Consider the following 25,683-nt stretch of genomic DNA (forward strand, 5'->3'; position numbering starts at 1 on the left):
AAAACCCACTCACCCTTTAACAGCCCTATCTGGCCCGTGCGAAAATCTGACGGAGAATGGAGATTGACTGTGGACTATCGTGCCTTGAATGAAGTGACTCCACCACTGAGTGCGGCTGTACCGGACATACTGGAACTGCAGTACGAGCTGGAGTCCAAGGCAGCAAAGTGGTCTGCGACCATTGATATAGCTAACGCGTTTTTCTCCATCCCTCTGGCAGCAGAATGCAGGCCTCAGTTTGCTTTTACATGGAGGGGAGTGCAGTATACCTGGAACCGATTGCCCCAGGGGTGGAAACACAGTCCTACCATCTGTCATGGACTGATCCAGGCTGCACTAGAAGAGGGTGAGGCTCCAGAACATTTACAATATATTGATGATATCATTGTTCGGGGGAACATGGCAATAGAAGTGTTCAAGAAAGGAGAGAAGATAATTCATATTCTCCTGGAAACCGGATTTGCCATTAAGAAGAGCAAAGTCAAGGGACCTGCCCGAGAAATTCAGTTCTTGGGGGTGAAGTGGCAAGATGGACGGCGTCAGATTCCTGCGGATGTTATTAACAAAATCACTGCTATGTCCCCACCAACTGATAAGAAGGAAACACAAGCTTTCTTAGGTGCTATAGGTTTCTGGAGGATGCACATCCCTGAGTATAGTCAGATTGTGAGACCCCTTTATCTGGTTACCCGCAAGAAGAACGACTTCCATTGGGGCCCTGAGCAGCAGCAAGCTTTCGTCCAGATCAAGCAGGAGATCGCTCATGCTGTAGCCCTTGGTCCAGTCAGGACGGGACCAGATGTGAAGAACGTGCTCTACTCTGCAGCCGGGAGCCATGGTCTGTCCTGGAGCCTTTGGCAAAAGCTACCTGGCAAGACCCGAGGCTGACCATTGGGATTCTGGAGTCAGAGCTACAGGGGGTCTGAAGATAACTATAGTCCAACAGAAAAGGAAATCTTGGCCGCCTGTGAAGGAGTCCAAGCTGCCTCGGAGGTGATTGGTACAGAGGCACAACTCCTTCTGGCACCCCGACTACCGGTGCTGGGATGGATGTTCAGAGGAAAGGTTCCCTCTACCCACCATGCCACCAGTGCTACTTGGAGTAAGTGGATTGCCCTCATTACGCAGCGCGCTCGAATTGGGAAGTTAAATCGCCCTGGGATTCTAGAAATAATTACAAATTGGCCCGAAGGTGAAAGCTTTAGTGTCGCAGATGAGGAACAAGAGCCAGTGACCCGGGTTGAGGAAGCTCCGCCATACAATCAGTTGCCAGTAGAAGAAACACGTTACGCTCTATTCACTGATCGTTCTTGTCGCGTCATAGGGATGAAACTGAGGTGGAAAGCAGCTGTATGGAGTCCCACTCAACGGGTTGCAGAGGCTACTGAAGGAGAGGGTGAATCCAGTCAATTTGCTGAAATCAAAGCTATTCAACTGGCCCTAGGTATTGCAGAGAGAGAGAAGTGGCCAAGGCTCTATTTGTATACCGATTCTTGGATGGCAGTCAACGCTCTATGGGGATGGCTGAAGAGATGGAAAGAGGCTAACTGGCAGCGCAGAGGAAAGCCAATTTGGGCTGCGGAAGAGTGGAAGGATATCGCTACTCGGTTAGAGAAATTACCTGTGAAGGTTTGCCATGTAGATGCCCATGTCCCCAGAAGTAGAGCTAATGAAGAGCAGCAAAACAACCAGCAAGTACATCAGGCTGCAAAGATAGGGGAGTTGAAGATAGATCTCGACTGGGAGCATAAGGGAGAGTTATTCTTAGCACAATGGGCTCATGATGCCTCAGGCCACCAGGGTAGAGATGCCACCTATAAGTGGGCACGAGACCGAGGGGTGGATCTAACCATGGACAGTATTTTTCAGGTTATTTGTGACTGTGAGACGTGCGCTGCCATCAAGCAGGCCAAGCAAGTGAAGCCCCTCTGGTATGGGGGGCGGTGGTCTAAGTACAAATACGGGGAGGCCTGGCAGATTGATTACATCACACTGCCTCAAACCCGCCAGGGCAAGCGCTATGTACTAACCATGGTAGAAGCCACCACAGGATGGTTGGAAACCTACCCTGTGTCTCATGCTACAGCCCGTAACACTATCTTGGGCCTTGAAAAGCAGGTCCTTTGGAGGCACGGTACTCCCGAGAGAACTGAGTCGGATAATGGAACTCATTTTAAAAACAATCTTATTAATACTTGGGCTAGGGAACATGGCATCGAGTGGGTATACCATATCCCCTATCATGCACCAGCTGCAGGGAAAGTGGAAAGGTACAATGGATTGTTTAAAACCACATTAAAAGCATTGGGTGGGGGGTCTTTAAAAAACTGGGAGCAGCATTTGGCAAAGACTACCTGGTTAGTTAACACTCGAGGTTCCACCAACCGAGCGGGTCCTGCTCAGTCTGAGCTCCTTAATATAGTAGATGGGGATAAAGCCCCAGTGGCCCATGTCAGAGGTTTGTTGGGAAAGACAGTATGGATCAACCCTGCCTCGAGTACAGACAAACCCATCCGTGGGATTGTCTTTGCTCAAGGACCAGGTAATACATGGTGGATAATGCAGAAAGATGGAACAACACGGTGTGTACCTCAGGGAGACTTGATTGTGGGATGAGACTCATATAGGAATGTCATTGTTTGTTGAATGTGAGACAGAAGGAAACTGTAAGTGTCAAAGGTCTGAGCAAGTAAGATGAAAGGAATGCGTAAGTGTCAAAGGTGTGAGTAAGTGAAATGAAAGTTTTTTATTGTATGTTCACGATATGGGATAAGGGGTGGTGTGTCGTGGGGTGACAGCCTTTATCCCAAAATCGTGTGTTGTGTCTGGCAGCTGTGCCTCCCCGCCCCCCCCCCCCCATTCCCCCAGCCGTCTTGCTGTGGCGGGGCGGGGAAGAGAGGAGGGAGTGTGTGACCAGGCACTTTCGCTTTTGGCTGCTTGGCTTGGCTAGCCGCTTGCTTGCTTGCTTTCTGCTTTTTGCGCTGTTTTGTTCTTTTCCTTTTCTTTTGTTCCCTTTTTCTTACCCTCCCCTGAAGATACTGGACCGGCTCCAGAGCTGACCTGAGAGCTCCAGGACACCCGGAGCCTGCGAGAGAAGCTCAGCGCCCTTCACAACACAGTCTGGTCTCTTTTCTTTTCTTGTGTTGGGGAGTGTTCTTTTGTTACTTGTAAATAAATAGGTTTTGTTTTCCACTTTGCTCCTCTGAGAAATTCCTTCCTGAACCGGGTGTTGGGGGAGGGGTGGTTGGAGGTTTGTTTTGTTTTGGGGGGCTCCCTTTTGGAGATTTCTCCTAATTTGTCCTAAACCAGGAAAGAAGGCAGAGACAGAAAAGTGACGACCCGAAAATAGGAGGAGATGGCGTTGACACATGGCATATAAGGGGTGATTTTCACTTGCCAAGCTTGTACGTGAAGTGGCAAGGGTCAAGAACCCTGCACTCCGTACCCCACGGTTGTGTTTGCTTATGCGCTATTATTTGAACCAAATTATCCTTTGTTTATATATATTTCAAACTATCCAATTAGAAATTGTTACTACTTTTAATATTGTTTGGCCTTTTTAAGATGGGATAATTGGGCAAACATAACAGAAATTAAACAAAGGTGAAGCCAAGTAAATGCTCAGGGCAGTTTGGGGGTGGCTGCCAGGCAGCCCTGGCTCTGAGCAACAGCGTCTGCAGTGGGACAGGAAACTCCCAGCTGATGGGAACAAACTTTCTGGCTGACTGCAGAGGCCAGGACAAAGCTGAGTGGTTTCCCTGGTGTCCCCCAGCCCTTGCTGGCCGCAGGGGCTGATGGCATTTGTGCTCCCTCAGGTTCATGTCCCCACAGCAACAGCATGGGGGTGCTCCCCCGCTCTGTGCAATGCAAACAGGGGCTCCAGAGCCAGTGCTGCCGTGTCTGTGCCTGCAAGGATGGGGCACCTGTGTGAGCTGGGGGAGAGGCCAGGGCTGCAGAGGGGGGATGTTGTTGGCAGCTCCATGAGGACGCTCTGGGACGCTGCCCTGGGCTGTGCAGCGCACTGGGGATGGATCAGCCCCTGCTCTACTGCTCCTTCCCATCTGCCCCAGGGCCCTTGCAGAGCCCCAGCCATGCTGTTTGCCCCCAGCCTGCCCACGGCCAGCCTGGGGCTGCTCACAGGGCTTTTCTGTGCTGAGCATTGGCCTGGACGTGTTCTTGAGAGAGCCTGGGCAAGGAGCCTGGAGCCCCCAGGCCCTGGGCTGAGGCGTCAGCGCTGCCCCAGCAGTGCCCATGGCCTGTCCCTGCTGCAGCCCCGGCACTGCCACCCCCAGGGCTGTGCCCGGCCCCGAGAGCACTCAGGCCCTGCAGCAACACCAGGGCCACCAGGGCAGCGGGGCAGGGCCACGGCAGCAGCACTGGCAACACCAAGTGCTGCTGCTGCTGCTGGGCACAGCTGCTGTGCCAGCCCTGATCTGCCCCAGCTCTGCATACAGACATTGCTGCTGCAGCTCAAGTAAAGGGAACAAAAATGGGAACTCCAGTGAAAATTCTGCTGGGAGATCCTTTAGTTCATTTAAAGCCACCAACATTGCAGCTCCTCATTGACCCAATCTGGGGCTAAAGAGAAGATGGAGAGAAAGAAATGGAAAATTGAACACACATTGGCCTTGGATTAGAGAGTATTTGCAAACAAAGAAAACAAAAAAAAATTGACAGAGTTTTCAAAGATGACTTTTATTAGAATTGATTTGCAGAAATAGGCCAGCAGTTTAATGCTTCCTAAATAGTCTATTCATCAGTCTCCACACTGCAGCCTTGAGCTCCTGGTTCCTGAGGCTGTAGATGAGGGGGTTCAGGGCTGGAGGCACCACTGAGTACAGAACTGACAGGGTCAGATCAAGGGATGGGGAGGAGATGGCGGAGGGCTTCAGGTAGGCAAATGCGCCAGTGCTGAGGAACAGGGAGACCACGGCCAGGTGAGGTAGGCAGGTGGAAAAGGCTTTGTGCCGTCCCTGCTCAGAGGGAATCCTCAGCACAGCCCTGAAGATCTGCACATAGGAGAAAATCATGAACACAAAACAACCGAAACCTAAAGATGCACCAACCACAATGAGCCCAAGTTCCCTGAGGTAGGATTTGGAGCAGGAGAGCTTGAGGATCTGGGGGATTTCACAGAAGAACTGGCCCAGGGCATTGCCATGGCACAAGGGCAATGAAAATGTATTGGCTGTTTGCAGCAGAGCATTGAGAAAGGCACTGGCCCAGGCAGCTGCTGCCATGTGGGCACAAGCTCTGCTGCCCAGGAGGGTCCCGTAGTGCAGGGGTTTGCAGATGGACACGTAGCGGTCGTAGCACATAACGGTCAGGAGGGAAAGCTCTAATGACATGAAAAACACAAAAAAAAAGAGCTGTGCAGCACATCCTTTGTAGGAGATGGTGCTGGTGTCCCAGAGGGAATTGTGCATGGCTTTGGGGACAGTGGTGCAGATGCAGCCCAGGTCACTGAGGGCCAGGTTGAGCAGGAAGAAGAACATGGGCATATGCAGGTGGGGGCTGCAGGCTACGACGCTGATGATGAGGCCGTTGCCCAGGAGGGCAGCCAGGGAGATGCCCAGCAAGAGGCAGAAGTGCAAGAGTTGCAGCTGTCGCGTGTCTGCAAATGCCAGCAGGAGGAAGTGCCTGATGGAGCTGCTATTGGACATTTGCTGTCTCTGGCCATTGGGACCTGTTCATGGAGAAAAGTCAGTGACCGGTTAGTAGAAACTTCTTCCAGCAAATTCAATGCCTTTTCCCACAGACACTTCTCCTGTAACACTCTGACACCCTTTTCAATTTCCAGCAGATTTTCCTTCAGCTCCAAGTGTGGAGCCCTGGCTGGTGCTGCCTGAGTGGGACTTCAGGTTCAGGGCAGCTACACACAGAGGTTTTTATAGTTCAGCCTTGCTGCGCAGACATGGGAGAGGGACAGGGACCTGTCCTCGTGTTCCACTTTGAATCTCTGTTAAAACAGAAAGCCCTGTCAGCATTTGCCCTCCCACTGCCAGAGAACAGGAATGGTAAAGTCTGTTTAAATGTACTAGTGTTATTTACAGCTTTTTTTCATCTCCCCTGCTGATTATTTTTGGATGTCAGAAATTCTCTGCATTTCTGCTGCCTTCAGGGAGAACAGTGAGTTCTCTGAGGCAAGGTGGTGAGTGGAGAGGAAGGGAAGGAGGTCTGTCACCCTGTCCTGTTCCAGGATTGTCTCGGCTTTCACCTTTCCCTGACAGAGGATGATCATCCTCCCATGCTTCCTTTAAAAAGCATCCTGACATTGCTGAGAGCAGATGGATCCCCACAGTCCACTAAATGTCCATCCCCTTCAAAAAGTCTCAGCTCCAGATTTGTATCCAGGGACAGACAGGGCTCATTTCACCAACCCAACAGCATTTTCTCATCACAGACCTTCTGTGTCTCACCGTGAGGCTTTTAGATAACACAGAGATGCTACAGGACAGGTTTGTATCCTGGAGGGAAGCTCAAAGCTTGGACTGAAATCTCAGGGAGATTCCAGGTGTCCTTATGATGGCATTGCATTGAGGGAGATGCAGCTCCTTCCCTGGCTACACTGACAGCATTGCCCAGAGCCGGGCACTGGGGACAGCGTCACCCTGAGCCAGCTGTGCCCCCTCCAGAGCCCCCAGGGCCGGGCAGCTGCTCCCAGCCCTGTGCTCTGCAGAGGGAACTGGGCCCGGGGCTGCAGAGCTGCCCCATGGCTCTGCTGCAGCTCTGCCTGCACAGGAGGGGCTGCACGCCTTGGAGCACCAGCCCTGAGGACAGAGGCTGGGCTGGGGCACAGAAGGGAGGGGGCTTGTTCAGAGGGAGGGGCTGCACTGGAGGGGATCCTGTGGGCTTCTCTAAACTCTCCCTGCCACAGCATTGCTGGGGTTTGTTTTCTCTCATTGCCTGATCTTCTCTCTCCTTCCTGGTGATTTTCCTCCTGCAGGTGTTTCCCAGTGCCTGATCTCTCCCTGCCAGCACTCACAGACCCCAAATCTCTGTGCCCTCTCCTTGGCCCTACAGGACCCTGCCTGTTTGCAGGGCACTGGCTGGGGCAGGTTCTGTTTGCAGGTGGGACAAAGGACAGCTCAGACTAAGCCTGATGGCTCCAGCAAAGGGGATGCTGGTGCTGTCCATGGGCAGAGTGGCTGAAAACACATTAGGGATCTAATGTGAACCTATTGGTCACTGAAAGTAACAGTTCAGATGTCTCAGGCACTTGTAAAATTTCATAATTATTAATTCATAACCAATCTTTAATATTAATCCACCAGCTCCCTGCCATTCCCCAATATTAGGAAACGGAATACAAAGTCTTTGGAAATGTTCTAATTTTTAAGGAAATCCTTGTATTGGGAACATTTTATGACTGACCAGCATTCCTCAGCATGTCAAAGCTTCAGGAGCATTTCACCTCCCCTGCACCAGAAATATTCAGAGTTTTACTCACAGAGTCTGGAGGCATTGGGATGTTCCAGCTTTAGGAGATGGCTCCGGGAGCTGCAGCTGCATTGTCCTGCAGACAGAGGTTCCTGTGCCAAGGGCTGGCAGTGACTGTGCCCCAGCACCTTCCCAGCCCTGACTGATTGAAGCTGTCTGTGCTTCTGTGCTGTGCCCAGGGTGGCTGCAGGCAGTGCCCCAGCCCTGCTGGGCTGGAAGAGGAGCTGCTCCTCAGGAGAAATTTCTTTTTGAAGCTCTTCTTGGTTTGCAAGGAGCTGCCTCTGTGCCAGGAGCCCAGCCCAACTCATCAGCACAGACACAGCACAAGGACTTTAATGACCCTCTGGGGCTTTGTTGTTGTTTACATCAGACTCAGTCCCTGAGAGAGTGTTCAGAAAACTGGTCAAGAACTCAAATTGAAAGTGTGAAGTATCTTGAAGTTGTTATGGGTCCCACTGAGGAACACAACTCAAAGTGTCCCCAGGTTCCAGGTAGAGCAGAACACTGGAGGCAGTGATGACAGCTGGGGACAAACAAGGCAAAGGTGTCTCTGGTGATGAGCAAAGCTGGATGTGTTTGAGGAATGCCAAGGGCCAAGGCCTGAGCCCCAGCCCCTGGCCAGGCAGATGCTGTCCCTCCCTCCTTGCTCAGGGCTCTTGCCGGGATGGGCACTGGCACGTGGGGATGTGCAATGGCAAGGGCAGGAGCATGGGGCGGCCCCTGCCAGGCTGCTGAGCAGGGACAAGAAGGCAATGAGGCCCCAGGCCTGCAAGGGTCACTTGTCTCCTGCTCCTGCCTCAGGCCCAGGCCCAGCAGCCATGGCCAAAGTGCTGCCCAAGGTGGCTCTGGCAGGGCTGTCTTGCAGCTGCTGCACATGCCTGTGCCCTGTGCAGCCCAGGCTGTGCTACGCTGTCCCTGCCCTGCACCTCTGTCCCTGCAGGCTGTCGGCATCCCCCGGCTGCCCCACCTGGCTGGGCCCTTCCTTTGCTGCCAGCTCTGCCTCCTGCCTGCCTCTGCCTGCCCACACAAAGCCTGGGGCTGACCCACGCTCCTTCTGGGGGATGTGTTGCACCACAGCCCTGCCCTGGGAGCAAAATTCCTTTCTCTTTGGGTACTGTCTGGCCCTCCCTATCTGTCCTTCTTTCTTTCTCTGTCTGTTCTCTACTATGTCAAAAGGAGCCACCATCTCTGAAAACACCCTTTAGTTCCTCCCAGGTCTCTCCTTTGCTGTCCTCAGTCCCCACCCCACTGAGCACAGAGCTCCTCTGTCCCTGTACAGTGCTCCTTTGCTTGAGGCCTCCAAACCCCACCTTGGGAGATCTCCCAGCCCTCTCCAAGGTGTTGGCAAATGAAAACATTCTGCTCATAGTCTAAGAAAATCACCTTAGGACAAAACCAGTCAGATCTCCGTGTCTCCTGGCTACTTTTGCCTTGGAGCGATCCTTGGATAGATGGAATTTTTTAGGCCAAATTTCAGTTTTGCCTATGGGCACTTTGATGTGAACAATGATTCTCTTCCATTGGAAGGAAAGCTGAGGCCCGGTGTTTCAGGGGTAGATGAGCAGCAGCCACCAAGGGCCAAGGCGAGCCAGACGTTTCTGGAATTGCAGCTTGTGCCTGAGAGAAATCCTTGGATACACATAATTTGGGAGGTAGAATACAAGTTTTGGCCACTGGTCCATTGATGACAAGGCCATTTCTTTTCCATCTGAAGGAAAGCAGAGAGCCCCAGGGTTTGATGGTAGATGAGAAGCAGCCCCTGGGAGGCCAAGCCAGCCAAACTTGTCTCTCCTGGCAGCTTTTGATTGGGAGCTATCCTTGGATATATGAAATTTAGGGGCAAAATCTCAAATTTGGCCATGGCCCCTGGACGAGGAGACTGTTCTATTTCCATCACAAGGAAGGCAGAGAGCCACAGTGTTTCAGGGGTAGATGACAAGTGGACATCAGAGCCCACAGTGCCAGCCAGAGCTGGCAGGTTTTGTCTGGGAGAAACCCTTCATATAGTGAATAGTTTAGGAGGAGTAGCAATTTTGGCCACGGAGGAAAACAAAGCATCTTTTCCATAGGAAGGAAAGCCGGGCAGTGTCACAGGGGTCTCCTTGGGGCTGTAGTATCACAATGGACCCTTGGTTCCATGGGGACTCAATATGTCAGAAGGGTCTCCTTGGTTCCATGAGGCCCTGCAGAGCTCCTTGATTCAATGAGGCCTCCAAGTGTCATCGTGGCCTCCAGGATTCCATGAGGCCCCGCAGTATCCCAATGGACCTTTGGTCCCATGGGGTCATGCACTGTTCCATGAATCCTTAGTTCCATGGGGCCCTGGAGTGTCCAATGGCCTCCTTGGTTCCATTGGTGCCATAGAGTGTGACAACTGCCCCTTGGCCTGCCAGATCCCACAGTGTCACATGGTTCCTTGCTTGCATGAGGCGTTGTAGTGTCACAATGGCCTCTTGGTTCAGTGAGGCCTGTAGTGTCACTGTGGTCTCCATGATCCCATAAGGCCTTGCAATGTCACAACAGACCACTGGTTTCATGGAGCCCCACAGTGTCACTATGGTCCCCTTGGCTCCACAAGGCTCTGAAGTGCCACAATGCCCCCTTGGTTCCACAAGGCCTCCAAGTGTAGAAATGGCCTCCTTCCATGAGCTTTTACACTGCCCACAGCAGTCTCTTTGCTTCTGCAGTGTCACCATGGACCCTTTGTTCCATGAAGTTCTGCAGTAGAACACGCTCACCTTGGTTCCATGAGGTTCTGCAGTGTCACAATGCACCCATGGTTCCACCAGGCCTTGCTGTGTCACAATGGCCCCTTGGTTCCAAGAGGTTTCTCAGGGTCACAATGGTCTCCTTGGATCCGCACTATCACAATGGACCATTGGTTCAATGTGGCCCCAATGTGCCAAAATGGATTTTGGTTCCATGGGGTTCTGCTGTGTCACCATGGGCCCTTTGTTCCATGAGTTTGCACAGTGTCACTACTGACTCCTTGGTGCTGTGAGGCCCTGCTGTCACCAAATCTCTGAAATATCAGAATAAGGCTCCTTAAAAGTGACTTACTATTTCAGAGGCTATCATTTATTAAGGCCTGAGGTCTGGTGAGGGATCACTGCTAACCTTACATGGACATGTGATTCTACCAGTATGTTGCTTATGCACAGTCCCTAAATGTGAATTACAATTTACTCATTTCCATAAAATCCACCCCAAGTTCCCAGATTCACTTCTTGTTTTCTCTATCCCTGCACCCTTGATCCAGATGTCTTCTGCTTCTCTTCCAACCATCCTTCCTGGGGAAGCAGCACCTGCATACGTTGTTTCTGTGATGGAGGTTCACAGGCAGGGTAGAAATGGAATGAACCCTTTTGGTATCAGCCCCAGGCTTTGTGTGGGCAGGCAGAGGCAGGCAGGAGGCAGAGCTGTCAGCAAAGGAAGGGGCCAGCCAGGTGGGGCAGCTGATAAATGCCGACAGCCTGCAGGGACAGAGGCGCAGGGCAGGGACACTGTAGCACAGCCTGGGCTGCACAGGGCACAGGCATGTGCAGCAGCTGCAAGACAGCCCTGCCAGAGCCAAATTGGGCAGCACTTTGGCCATGGCTGCTGGGCCTGGGCCTGAGGCAGGAGCAGGAGACAAGTGACCCTTGCAGGCCTGGGGCCTCATTGCCTCCTTGTCCCTGCTCAGCAGCCTGGCAGGGGCTGCCCCATGCTCCTGCCCCTGGCATTGCACATCCCCACATGCCAGTGCCCATCCCGGCAAGAGCCCTGAGCAAGGAGGGAGGGACAGCATCTGCCTGGCCAGGGGCTGGGGCTCAGGCCTTGGCCCTTGGCATTCCTCAAACACATCCAGCTTTGCTCATCACCAGAGACACCTTTGCCTTGTTTGTCCCCAGCTGTCATCACTGCCTCCAGTGTTCTGCTCTAACTGGAACCTGGAGACACTTTTTCAGTTGTGTCCCTCAGTGGGACCCATTAAAACTTCAAGAAAGTTAAGAGTTTCAATTTAACTTTGAGTTCTTGAGAAGTTTATTGAAGTCAAACTCAGGGACTGAGTGATGTAAACAACATCAAAGCCCTGTGAGAATCATTAAAGTTTTCCTAGTCCAATTATGGAGGAAGATTTCAAAGAACTTGTAAGGAATACACATTCCTATTTTAAATAAGCTATTTGATTTTATTTCTCTTTTGAGCAGAGGTGATTTCAGCATTCTGTCATTGATATTGACCCAGGGTCTCTCCTCAGCAGCTCTTGCCTGCTCACAGAAGCTGTGCTTTGAGTTCTGACCAAGCATGGACAACCTTGCTCCACATTGCCCAGCCCCATCCTGTCTGTCCTCACTCCCCTGGGCCCTGCTGTCCTTGCAGAGCTGGCTGCACTCAGCCTAAGAGGGGTTTTCATTTTTTTGGGGTTTTTTGAATCAATCTGAATCTCCTGAGTTTCCCCACTGCAAACAGACACACTGCTCAGCTGTGTGCCAGCCCCAGGTGCCACCAAAGCCACTGCAGAGCTGCCCTGGGCCAGCTGTGAGGGTGGATCATCAGCCCAAGCTGCACTGGGCCCCTGCAAGGGGCTGTGGCCATGGGCACTGCACTGACCCCACTGCTGGGTTTGGCTGCCATGGCCACTGTGAGAAATCAAACTGTCCTTGGAAACACTGGGGAGGACTGGGACATACTGGGGAACACTGGGAAAGCTGTGGGAGACACTGGGACATACTGGGAGTGATACTGGGGAGTCCTGGGATAACCTGGGAAGAAGAGGAATGCTGAGGGGGAATCTGGGTGGAGTGGAATGGATGCTGGAGGTCCACTGGGACATACTGGGACATAACAGGACATACGGGGAGTTATACTGGGACCAACTGGGGACACTGGGGACATTGCGGAGAAGACTGGGGACACTGGGGCATCCTGTGGATAACATTGGGCAAAACTGGGAATGACTGGGAATGAACTCAGGTGTATTGGGAGGGACTGGGCTGCACTGGGAGGATTTGGAGGGGCACTGTGGTTGTGCTTGCTTCTACTTGGGAGGAACTGGGATGATCTGGGGTTGTACGGGGTAGTAGTGGGGATGAACTGGTCTCTACTGGGTGGGGCTTGGGAGGTTGAACGGGCAGTTTCCGCCTACACCACCTCCCATTTGCCGAGGCTCCCACCGATCACCGACCGCAGCCAATCAACGCCAGGGAGCTGGGTCTGGGGGCGGTGCCTAGATGGGCGCCATATTTTATTTTTGAATACAACTCCCGTCATGCCACGCGGCCGGATACAGCCTCATTGGAGCCGAGACTATAACGCCCGTCATGGCCCGCGCTCCACAGAACCCCGGGATTGTGCCCCATCTGTCCCATAAGTTTCCCCCAGACCCTCTAGGATCCCTCAGTGCCCCCTCACCGCCCAGTCGGGATCCCCACAAGCGTCCCGCACACCCTGAGTGCTCCCATCCCCACAGATGCCCGGTACAGCCACTTCTGGGAATTCATCTCCTCTCATCCCCCGAAGCCCCAGAGCCTCTCAGAACAGAGTCCCGTCCCTAAAACTCCTGCCGTGACCCGAGCCCTAAAGAGCCCCGTTAGAGCTCTCTGAGCTCCCCTCAAGAGCTCCCGAACCGTTTAAGTTCCCCCGAGGATCTCAAGTCGCGGCTCGGATGCAAAAGTGTCCCCCAAGTGCCTTCCTGGACCCCCAAACGCTGCGTTTCAACTACTTCCGGAACTACAGTTCCCATCATGCTCCGCGGCGCACATCAAGCGCTAGTCCACTCGGGACTTCATCTCCCGTCATGCCCCGCGCCCCACCGAAAGCCATTGCAGCTGCGCCCAGACCTCCCATGATGCTCCGCGGCCTTGTTACCCTGTGTGATACCCGCGCCTTCAACTCCCATCACCCCCCGCGCCCCAGAGAGCTCCCCACCAAGGGCTCCCCCGGACGCCGAAGGGACCCAAATTCCCCTCCCTGACCTCCAAGGGCCTCCCTGGACCCCCAAGTGCTGCCCCGGACCCTGAACTGTCCTTCAGAATCCCTGAGTGCCCCTCCAAGTGCCCACCTGGCACCCCCAAGTGTCCTCCACATCCTCAAGTTCTCTTGGAATTCCCTCCCCAGACCCAAAACTGCCCCAAATATGACCCAGAAAAGTCTCCATGGACCCCAAAGTGCCCCTTCTTGACCCTGTATTGTAAAAAGACTATAAAAAAGATGATTAAAAGTCTACAAATATATCTAATATATATATGGAAAGAGGAATAAATAAATAGCTACTGGAGCTTAATAAATTAATGAAGGTGTGAAAAACGCCAATCACTTGTTTTTAAAATTTTTAAAGTTTAATTGTAATAAAATTGTTTTAAAAATAGCAATACAATTAGAGTAATAATAATTTGTACAAATTGAATTAGGACAATATGAGACAATAAAGACAAAGAATTACGGACGTCCAGGTACCTTTTTATGGGCAGCATGAGCCCAAAAAAGGACACCTGCTAGCAAAGGATTAACCCCTAAAAGCAATAGCCTGTGGCATAGTCATGCCCTTCATACATGATGAATAAATTCCATTCAAATACAGGATTCTGTCTGGTCATCAGCAACTTCTTCCTTCTAATCCTAACAGTGCCTTTGAGGAAGAAGTTCGTTTCTTCTGATAAGAGGGCAATAAATTCTTTTTCTCTGAAAGATTTAGGTGTCCTGGGGTTGCTATCTGGTGCAAGTGCCTCATTCCTTTCTTAAAAAATCCCACTAACATATGGTAAATACCTGCATGGAGCCATATACTATGCACTTTTCACAAAGTGAATTGTGTTAGTTAGAAACGTTGAGCATTAATTTTCTTGCCTACTAAAAATGTAGTGATTTTTCTATATAAATATAAAAACTAGGTAATAAAATCCAATACTGTTGTTATAAATATAAATAAATATAAAAATATATAAATAATAAAATGGTAACACCAAATAATGTGTTACAGAATAAAAAAAAGAAATAAAAAAATTCCATGAAGTTTTCTGGGTGTTTTTTGGGATCTCAGTCCTAGGGGGTCATGGTGAGGTTGGGCGTGAGGAGCAGGTTTCCAAACTGGCCCAGCCTGCAAGGGGCTCATTCTTCTCCCTGCCCAGACCTCCTAAGGAGACATTCAGCATCAAGATGACTTGGGGAGTGCTTCCATCCCCTCTTCTCTGAAATGAAAAGTAAAAAAATGCACCCTTGATTAAAAACCAATCATGATGTGCACTGTGGAATCTCCCTCCTGAAGACAACTCCAAACTGACTCCAATCCCTGCACAAGCCCTGGAGACTCAAAGACAATGGAAGGGAGACAAAGAGCTCCTGAGGCCTTTCTGTATTTTAATCAGCCCCACGCTGGACTTGGGGCTGGGTCCAGGAGCCTCAGGCACGCAGAGAAGGATGAAGAAGCTGCTCAAGGAGTCAGCAGCAAAACTCCAAGTGCTTTGGGGCATGGCTGGGCCCCAGGGAGGGCAGGGAGTGCCAAAGGCTGCCCAGGGCCTGGTGAGAGCAGATCCTTGAGGGCAGGATTGCAGGGAGCCCAAGGCTCTGAGCAGGGAACTGCAATGCTGAGCAAGGCCTGGCTTGGCTGCAGGAAGCAGAAAGGCCAAGCCCTGAGCCCAGCCTGGGCCAGCAGGGCCTGTCCCTCACGGCTGCCTCGGGGCTCTTGGTGGGCCAGGGGGATGTGAGGGGCAGCAAGGACAAATGGCATCAACCCGCAGCCCCTGTGAGCCTCCGCAAGGAGGCCGAGGGAGAAGCAAAGTGCAGCCCCTGCCAGGAAAGTTTCTCCTGTGAGGCCTCCAGAGGCGCTGCCCGAGCCCAGGGCACAAAGGCCTGGGTGCCTGTGGCCCTGCCAGCCCTGCCCAGCCCTTGACCATCTGTCCTGCAGGCTGTGGCCCCTGGGCGTGCTGCTCCTCTGCCCTGGCCGGCTGCACTTGCCCATCTCCTTGTGCCCCAGCATTTCTCACCCAGCGTTTCTGTGCCCTCCCTGGGCTCCCTGCACCCAGCGCTGCCGGCTCCTGGCACACAGAGGCCCGCCATGGCCCAGCCTCACGCTGCCACACCTCCAGCACCAACATTCTGCCCTGCAAGGGACTTTGCTTTCTCCTCAGCTCCAGACTGAGCCTTCCAAGCTGCACTTTGGGGAGGTTTCCTGCAATTCCCACTGCCAAGGAAAGCTCTGTCTCCTGCTGGTCACAAGCAGAGAAGGGCTGGCAGGAGATGTAATTGTCAGAGGCTGTTTGGGGCCCAGTGACCGTGAAATTATTGAAGATTTAAAATATTCTGTGAAAGGAGGTGTTGTATTGGACTAGATATTTAGTTGGTTTCACTGGGTGTTGGGAAAATATGTTATTGGGTCACGTGGATGGTATATTCCCCCTCACATGGCTTCTCCCTCACCCCCCTGGTCTCTGTATCTCTGGTGGTCTGCCCCACGGGTGGTCCCTCCCCTCATCCCTCCCCAGTGTTATCCCATTGACTGCGGTCCTCTTTCCCTGCCCCCATCACCTGGGGCATAAAACCCTACTGCAGGTGAGGCTCTACCTCTTTGCTACCTGGTGGTCGCTCACTGCAGAAGTGTCCCTGTCTCAAGCCAATAACCTGGATACTCATCTCCACGTGGCAGAGAGCGCTCTTCGTCTTTTGTCTCGTTCATGCGATTCTGTGTTGACTTTAGTATTGAGCGAGCCGGCTCTGGATTACAATAAGCCTAGAAACCCACGGTTATCGCAAGGAGGGGCATCAACAAATCTTCTACACTGGAGTTCCAGGGAGCAGACTTCAGCCTATAAAGGATTGAGCTGGGGAGAAACAAATCAGGTACTGATTTTTTAAAGGGAAACAGCCCTTAAAAACAAAGGATTCCAAGAAGGGTGGACACAATTGAAGAAAATCATTTTGACAGAGCAGCAACAGCCTGTCCCTCTATGCCCAAAAGTGAGCTAGCAAGGAAAATGAATGACCTGGCAGGGCATGGAGCATTTTCCAGGAACTCAAGGGAAAAAAATTAGGGTGCATCACCTTATACAGAGGGACAGGAAACTCAGGACATGTTAAAGAATGTTCTTAGATCATGCAGAAAGAAAATTAGAGATGTGAAAGCTCAATTAGGATTTAACCAGGCCACTTCTGTGAAGGATAATAAAAATGATTTTATAAATATATTAATGGCAAAAGGAAGGATAAGGACAACTTCCATTCCTTATTGGAGGGGAAATGGTTAAGATGAGGAAAAAGCTGAGGTACTTAACCCCTTCTTAGCCTCAATTTTCAAGAATAAGTCAAGTTGTCCTCAGGACAAGTGTTCTCCTGAGCTGCTGGAAGGGCACAGGGAGCAGAACATGCCCCTATAATCCAGGAGGAAGAAGCTGGGGACCTGCTGAGCCACTCAGATGCTCACAGGTCTCTCTGGGAGCAGAGGGGATCCATTCCAGGGGGATGAGGGAGCTGTGGATGAGCTGCCCAAGCTGCTCTCCATCATTTACCATCAGTGCTGGCTCAGCAGGGAGGTCCCAGAGGACTGGAGGTGCCAATGTGAGCCCATCCCCAAGAAGGGCTGGAAGGAAGAGCTGGGCAACTCCAGGCCTGTTAGCCTGACCTGGGTGCCCGGCAAGGTTATGGAACAGATTACCCTGAGGGCCATCACAGGGCACCCACAGGATTGCCGAGGGATCAGAGTGGCTGGAGAGCAGCCACGCAGAAAGGGACCTGGGGGCACTGCTGGACAGCAGGCTGGACATGAGCTAGCAGAGTGCCTGGGTGGGCAAGAAGGCCAATGGCTCCTGGCCTGGATCAGGAATGGTGTGGCCAGCAGGAGCAGAGTTGCTGTGCCACCCATGACATGCCCCCAGCTCTGCACACGCACTTTGCTGCTGCAGCTGCAGAGAAGGCAGCAAAAGGGGAATTGCCAGGGAAGACATTGCTTGGAGATGCTTTAAGTCTCTTAAAACCACTGAGAGCAGAGGTCCTCATGGACACACTCTGGGGCCACAGCAAATGTGGAGAAAAACAAAATGAAATATGGCTCAAACAATGCCATTTGTTCTAATATTAAAAGATTAAGAAAAAGGGAAAGAAAGAACAAATGAAATACTAAACCCAAGTGTCGCAGATATATTTTTATGAAAATCCTGTCTTAGGATTTTTTCATCCTGAGAAGCTGAGAGGCTCTAGGAACAAAATGTAAACAATGGTTATCTGCTGCTGTGGAATGCATCAGGTGGATTTTTATTGACCCATCTGGGATGTTTATAATTAATGGCCAATCAAGACCGAGCTATCTCAGAGAGAGTCCAAGACAGCTGCCTTTTCTTATCATTATTTTCTATTTTATTCTTAGCTTAGCTAGTCTTCTGAGATTAAGGTTTTCCTTCTATTCTTTTAGTATAGTTTTAATGTAATATATATATCAGAAAATAATAAATCAAGCTTTCTGAAATACAGAGTCAGATCTACGTCTCTTCCTTCACCTGATAAACCCCTGTGAGCACTGTCACACCCAAGTATTATCAAAGACAAAATTTATTACAAATGACTTGTAGAAACTAGCAAGAAGTTTAGTGTTCCTGAAGCCATCCAGTCGTCATTGCCCACACTGCAGCCTTAAGCTCCTGGTTCCTCAGGCTGTAGATGAGGGGGTTCAGGGCTGGAGGCACCACCGAGTACAGAACTGACAGGGCCAGATCCAGGGATGGGGAGGAGATGGAGGGGGGCTTCAGGTGAGCAAACATGATAGTGCTGAGGAAAAGGGAGACCACAGCCAGGTGAGGGAGGCAGGTGGAAAAGGCTTTGTGCCGTCCCTGCTCAGAGGGGATCCTCAGCACAGCCCTGAAGATCTGCACATAGGAGAAAACAATGAACACAAAACAGCCAGAAACAACACAGACAGTGAGAGCAATAGGCCCAAGTTCCCTGAGGTAGGATTTGGAGCAGGAGAGCTTGAGGATCTGGGGCACCTCACAGAAGAACTGGCCCAGGGCATTGCCATGGCACAGGGGCAGGGAAAATGTATTGGCTGTGTGCAGCAGAGCATTGAGAAAGGCACTGGCCCAGGCAGCTGCTGCCATGTGGGCACAAGCTCTGCTGCCCAAGAGGGTCCCGTAGTGCAGGGGTTTGCAGATGGACACGTAGCGGTCGTAGCACATGACGGTCAGGAGGGAAACCTCTAATGACATGAAAAACACAAAAAAAAAGAGCTGTGCAGCACATCCTGAGTAGGAGATGTCCCTGGTGTCCCAGAGGGAATTGTGCATGGCTTTGGGGACAGTGGTGCAGATGCAGCCCAGGTCGCTGAGGGCCAGGTTGAGCAGGAAGAAGAACATGGGCGTGTGCAGGTGGTGGCCGCAGGCTACGGCGCTGATGATGAGGCCGTTGCCCAGGAGGGCAGCCAGGGAGATGCCCAGCAAGAGGCAGAAGTGCAGGAGCTGCAGCTGCCACGTGTCTGCCAATGCCAGCTGGAGGAAGTGGCTGATGGAGCTGCTGTTGGACATTTGCTGTCTCTGGCCATTGGAAGCTGTTCATGGAGAAAAGTCAGTGACCGTTTGGGAGAAACTTCTTCCAACAAAATCAAAGCCGTTTCCCACAGACCCTTCTCCTGTAACACTCTGACACCCTTTTCAATTTCCAGCAGATTTTCCTTCAGCTCCAAGTGTGGAGCCCTGGCTGGTGATGCCTGAGTGGGACTTCAGGTTCAGGGCAGGTACACACAGAGATTTTTATAATTCAGCCTTGCTGTGCAGAGATAGGAGAGGGACAGGGACCTGTCCTCATGTTCCACTTTGAATCTCTGTTAACACAGAAAGCCCTGTCAGCATCTGCCCTCCCACTGCCAGAGAACAGGAATGGTATAGTCTGTTTAAATGTACTAGTGTTATTTACAGCTTTTCTTCATCTCCCCTACTGAATATTTTTGGATGTCAGAAAATCTCTGCATTTCTGCTGCCCTCTGAGAGAACAGTGAGTTCTGTGAGGTAAGGTGGTGAGTGGAGAGGAAGGGAAGGAGGTCCGTCACCCTGTCCTGTTCCAGGATTCTCTGGGATTTCACCTTTCCCTGACAGAGGATGATCACCCTCCCATGCTTCATTTAAAAACCATCCTGACATTGCTGAGAGCAGATGGATCCCCACAGTCCACCAAATGTCCATCCCCTTCTCAAGGTCTCAGCCCCACATTTGTACCCAGGACAAGGCTCATTTCCCCAACCCAACAGCATTTTCTCATTTTAGACCTTTTGTGTCTCACTGTGGGGTTTTTAGATAACACAGAGATGCTACAGGACAGGTTTGTATCCTGGAGGGAAGCTCAAAGCTTGGACTGAAATCTCAGGGAGATTCCAGGTGTCCTTCTGATGGCATTGGATCGAGGGAGATGCAGCTCCTTCCCTGGCTGCCCTGACAGCATTGCCCAGAGCCGGGCACTGGGGACAGCGTCACCCTGAGCCAGCTGTGCCCCCTCCAGAGCCCCCAGGGCCGGGCAGCTGCTCCCAGCCCTGTGCTCTGCAGAGGGAACTGAGCCCGGGGCTGCAGAGCTGCCCCATGGCTCTGCTGCAGCTCTGCCTGCACAGGAGGGGCTGCACGCCTTGGAGCCCCAGTCCTGAGGGCAGAGGCTGGGCTGGGGCACAGGAGGGAGGCGGCTTGTTCAGAGAGAGGGGCTGCACTGGAGGGGATCCTGTGAGCATGTCTAAGCTCTCCCTGCCACAGCATTGCTGGGGTTTGTTTTCTCTCATTGCCTGATCTTCTCTCTGCTTCCTGGTGATTTTCCTCCTGCAGGTGTTTCCCTGTGCCTGATCTCTCCCTGCCAGCATTCACAGACCCCAAATCTCTGTGCCCACTCCTTGGCCCTACAGGACCCTGTCTGTTTGCAGGGCACTGGCTGGGGCAGGTTGTGTTTGCAGGTGGGACAAAGGACAGCTCAGACTGAGCCTGATGGCTCCAGCAAAGGGAATACTGGTGCTGTCCATGGGCAGAGAGGCTGCAAGCACATTAGCGATCTCCTGTGAATCTACAGAACACTAAAATAAGAGTTCCAATGTCTCAGGAACTTTCAAAATTTCATAATAAATAATTCATAACCAATCTTTACTATTGATCACCCCGCTCCCTGCCATTCTCCAATATTAGGAAACAGAATACAAAGTCTTCGGAAATGTCCTATTTTTTAAGGAAATCCTTGTATTGGAAATATTTTATGACTGACCAGCATTCCTCAGCATGTCAAAGCTCCATGAGCATTTCACCTCCCCTGCACCAGAAATATTCAGAGTTTTACTCACAGAGTCTGGCACTAGGATGCTCCAGGTTTAGGAGGTGGCTCCAGGAGCTGCAGCTGCCTTGTCCTGCAGCCAGAGATTCCTGTGCCAAGGGCTGGCAGTGATTGTGCCCCAGGCACTTCTCAGCACTTTCCCAGCCGTGACTGATTGAATCTCTCTGTGCCTCTGTGCTGTGCCTAGGGTGGCTGCAGGCAGTGCCCCAGCCCTGCTGGGCTGGTAGAGGAGCTGCTCCTCAGGAGAAATGTCTTTTTGAAGCTCTTCTTGGTTTGCAAGGAGCTGCCTCTGGGCCAGGAGCCCAGCCCAACTCAGGAGCACAGACACAGCACAAGGACCTTAATGAGCCTCTCAGGGCTTTGGTGTTGTTTACATCAGACTCAGTCCCTGAGAGAGTGTTCAAAGAACTTCTCAAGAACTCAAATTTAAAATGAAACTTTGAAGTTTCTTGAAGTTTTTATGGGTCCCACTGTGGGACATGAATCAAAAAGTGTCCCCAGGTTCCAGTTAGAGCAGAACAATGGAGGCAGTTATGACAGCTGGGGACAAGAAAGGCAAAGGTGTCTGTGGTGCTGAGCAAAGCTGGATGTGTTTGAGGAATGCAAAGGGCCAAGGCCTGAGCCCTAGCCCCTGGCCAGGCAGATGCTGTCCCTCCCTCCTTGTTTAGGGCTCTTGCCGGGATGGGCACTGGCATGTGGGGATGTGCAATGGCAAGGGCAGGAGCATGGGGCGGCCCCTGGCAGGCTGCTGAGCAGGGACAAGGAGGCAATGAGGCCCCAGGCCTGCAAGGGTCACTTGTCTCCTGCTCCTGCCTCAGGCCCAGGCCCAGCAGCCATGGCCAAAGTGCTGCCCAGGTTGGCTCTGGCAGGGCTGTCTTGCAGCTGCTGCACATGCCTGTGCCCTGTGCAGCCCAGGCTGTGCTACGGTGTCCCTGCCCTGCGCCTCTGTCCCTGCAGGCTGTCAGCATCCCCCGGCTGCCCCACCTAGCTGGCCCCTTCCTTTGCTGACAGCTCTGCCTCCTGCCTGCCTCTGCCTGCCCACACAAAGCCTTGGGCTGACCCAGGCTGTTTCTGGGGATGTGTTGTGACACAGCCCTGCTGAAATGGAAATTCATCTCTCCTCATTTCTATTCTGGGTCGTCCCAGCTGCACTTGGTGACAATATTTCTATCTCAGGCTCATTTCCACTGTGAAGGAGAGGTCCATTATATTTGAATCCACCTCTGTAGTCATCACAGGCTGTTCTTGTTCTGTCCTCAGTCTCCACACTTTTGAACCCAGGACTTCCAGCTCCCATATCGTGATCAAGTCCTTGGGGTCTCCAAAGCACATCGTGGGAGATGTCGGGGCCCTCTCAAAGGTGCTCAGCCTTGGAGATGTGATTTAAGTCCAGGAATGGCTGTGTACCTTTTGCCCAGAGGTTGTACTGGGGAATATAATACAAAATAATACACTGTATCACTAAACTGACTGAGGGCGATTTAGATTTTATGTAAGGTGAAATATTTTATGATGATGATGGCAGGACACTGGCACTGGTTGCCCTTAGAATAGAAGCCCCATCCCTGGAAGTGTTTAAGGTCAGGGGCTTTGTACAACCCGAACAAGGGAAGGTGTCGCTGGGTAGTGGAAGGGGAGTTTTACCAGAGACTCTTTTAGGTCTCTTCTAACTCAAACCATTTTACAATTCTTTGATTCTGATTTCCCAACTGCTTCTCCAGAGGGCTGCAAGTACCTATGCACCCCATGCCAGCATTTTAATCTGGCCTAATTCCCAACACTTCCTTAAAAGGAAGAATTGCCATATCAGGGACATGAATTGCCGTGTTTATGGAGGAACCATTAAAAGCCCCAAAAGTAAAGAAACTGAAAGGAAGAACCAACATCTCAGTGTGAAAGATTCACCAAGTGGGACAATGGCAGAGACTCTGATGATGACCTCCCAGCTGAGGATGGGCATTTCTGCCTTGGGGTCTGAGTATCAGGATGGAAGGTCACTCCCAGGAGGAGTTCCTGTGCATTTCCCTCCCCCATGGTTCTGCCCTTCCTGATCTAGCAGCTGTGGGGCAGCAGAGCTGAGGCAGTGCAGGGATAGGGCTGGCTCTGACAGGGCTGTTGTGGTTTAGGAATGGTGCTCTCCAATTTCTTACTCCCACTACAAAGACCATGTGTCTGCCCAGATTAGTATTCCCACCATTGTCCCCCACACCACAGGGGCTTTACCTGCCTAGCCCTGCTTGATCTCAGCCCACGTTTCACAGTCAAGGATAACCTGGAGATGGTGTCCATAGTTAAATCCACCCCTCGCTCACAAGCCCATCTGGAGGTTGCATCTCTTCCCTGATGACCTGAGGTGTCCAGAAATAACTCACCCTTGTGTGGCCAGTCCAGACCCCCTTGGAACACTTTAATCCTGGCAGCCCCATCCTCCTGTCCGTTGTTGCGATGCTCTTCAGTACCCGACTCTTGGGGGCATGAGCATCCACAGGAGAGACTTTCACAGACAACTTCTCCTTCGGACAGAGATGTCTTGCCCCAGTCCAGCAGCCCAGCTGGGTTTCCCTCTGCACTGCCAATTGTCCTTTTTGCATCCCTCCAGCCACCACAGAGAGCATTTCCCACCATCCCCGAGTCAGTGAAGAGGTGCAGCGCTGGCCATTTCTCTCGCTCAGAGCTCCAGGGATGGTCCCAGTGCTGCAGTGACTGCAGGAAAGGGGACTCCACAATGGAACACTTCTTGGTCAAATACAGACAGGAAGAGTGACAAACTGTCTGTGACTCAGGTTTTGGCCTGACAGCCCCCTCTGTGGTTTGCAGGGAGCTGCAGCGTGGCCAGGCCCAGGCTGTGCCCAGCAGTGCTGACCTGGGAGAAGGTGTTGGTGCCTGCTGGCCCAGGGAGCTGCAGCGTGTGGGGAACGAATCCCTCCTGGCCTTCTGCCCCAGGGTGGCACTGCAGGGCCTCATGCAGCCAAGGGGCCATTGTAGCACTTCAGGGCCCCATGGAATTAAGGGAACTCTTTGGACATTGTGGCGCCTTGTGGCACTGAGGCCATTCTGACACTTCAGAATCAAGGGGCCACTGTGAAACTACGGGCATCGTGGAACAGATACTGAAATCACCAAAATAGAAACTTTCTAACACATTTTGAGTATTAGAAAGCAGCCATTCTTTATTGCAGCACTGATCACTTGGAGGATCCTTCCTCCATTTGAGTGCCCCAAGTGTCAGGTGAGCAGAGGTTTTATCACATACACTGATTACATATTCCTGAGATATTCCTCTGTGGTGGCCTACAGCTGGACTGTATGCCTCACAGTATAAATAATTTCAACTGTATAACTGAAATAAGTGATTTATTATATAATTACCTTACTTATGTAATTTGACCTGTAAGAGCAGGCCCAGGCTATTGGAGACTCAGGCTGCTATTGGCTGGTTAGCTGAGTAGTAACTGGCTAAGCCAATGAGGATTAACTTCATGGGCCTTCTTATATATATAAGGAAGTGAGGGCGAATAAAGCAGAATAAAGCTGCCTATTGCTGCATAAACATGGACTGTCAAGTCACTGTCTCTGAAATTGTGACCCCATTGGTGACCCCGACGTGATCACAACAGTTGCTGCTGATAGAGTGGGGAGATTGACGGGGCAGCCAAGAGGAGCTGCCCACAGCCTTTGAGCCGTGAAGAGTGGCATCCAGCGCTGCAGGGCAAGCAGGAAGAGTTTCCTACAGCCTTTGAGCTGCAAAGAATGAAGTAAAGAGCTGTGATCGATCTGGACCCTCTTTTTTTTACTTCTTCTTAGTTTTCTTCTAGTAAGTGGAAGACACCACCAGCATGGGAGCAGGGGCTGTGAAACTGGAGGACCCCCTTCTGCAAATATGGACTCCTATTTAAAAGAAACTATTTGAAAAATATGGTGACTGGGCTTTATTAGTCTTAAGTCTGTGGTGTGAGCGATGGACTACACATGTTGAAAGTGGCTACCCTAGATTTAAAAACTTGGAAGTGGGCTTGTGGAAGAATTCTTGGCAAAACTAGGGCATGCTATACTCCTACAGGAATTGGACAACCTGGCCTGCAGATTGAAGGGTTGCTTTGAAGACCATGGGCCATCCTTGGAACAAGATAGACCATGTACTGTCCTCGAATAGATACAACAAGGAAGAATAAGCATTGTGCAAGGACGAAGCAGGGTGCCAAACACTATATGAGAACTGCTAATTTAGCACACCTTAGCTAAAACACTTACAGTGTAGCAACCAATCAATAAGTAACACTTATGTGTGAATACAGGCACTTAACCAAAAAGCACTAAGCAGTGGTGGCATGAGACAACTGTATAGAAGCATAAATATGACAAAATTGCTAAATAAAGGAAGATGATGTGTAGCCACATTGGTGTGATTGTCATTACTCAGCCAACTCTCCATGGGACCATCTTCATACTGGTGCCACGAGCAGGGACCCTCTGAGACACTTGAATGTGGTTTGCCTAAACGTGGAAGACTGAAGCATCAGGCAAGAACCTGATTTGGGGGCCAAAGAGTCAGAGGCAGGAGAGACCTGGTGGGCAAACACAGAGATCAGAGTCTGGAGCTTGAGTAGCCAAACAAGCGCCTGCCACGGAAAGACTGCCATGGAATTAGACGTGGCAATAAGATTACTCACAAGTATCCTCTCTAAGTGAGGCGAGGACATAAAAGAAACAGAAATAGAAGCCCTAGTGAAATGGGCATGAAAAAAAAATATTTCTTGAGCCTTCCCTGCTATTTAGTACAACTGGGTGGAAAGAGGTAGGAAACCATCTTTGGAATAGCACAATAGAAGGAGGAAAAGATGGAAAAGAAGCTTAGGAGTTAGGAGCCACCTGGAAATCTATTATTAACTCTTTAGAAACTATGAAAGCTAATTAAAACGTGGCTCCTGCAGCCATTGAAGATTTAGGAGGCGATGATAGTGAAAGGCAACAAGAGATAAAAAACCC

General features: G+C 51.3%; 1 protein-coding gene across 1 annotated transcript in view; it reads right to left on the reverse strand.

Moving 5' to 3' along the window:
* Nucleotides 1-4,730: 4,730 nt before the first annotated feature.
* LOC141726636 (olfactory receptor 14J1-like) overlaps nt 4,731-25,683 on the reverse strand; it is a 57,449-nt gene continuing 36,496 nt past the window's right edge. Inside the window, exon 2 of the mRNA XM_074531587.1 lies at nt 4,731-5,338. Coding sequence (XP_074387688.1) covers nt 4,731-5,338 — 608 coding nt within the window. The remainder of the gene's footprint in view (nt 5,339-25,683) is intronic.

The sequence above is a fragment of the Zonotrichia albicollis genome, chromosome 37 (genome assembly GCF_047830755.1).
Source record: "Zonotrichia albicollis isolate bZonAlb1 chromosome 37, bZonAlb1.hap1, whole genome shotgun sequence".
Classification (NCBI taxonomy): Eukaryota; Metazoa; Chordata; class Aves; order Passeriformes; family Passerellidae; genus Zonotrichia; species Zonotrichia albicollis.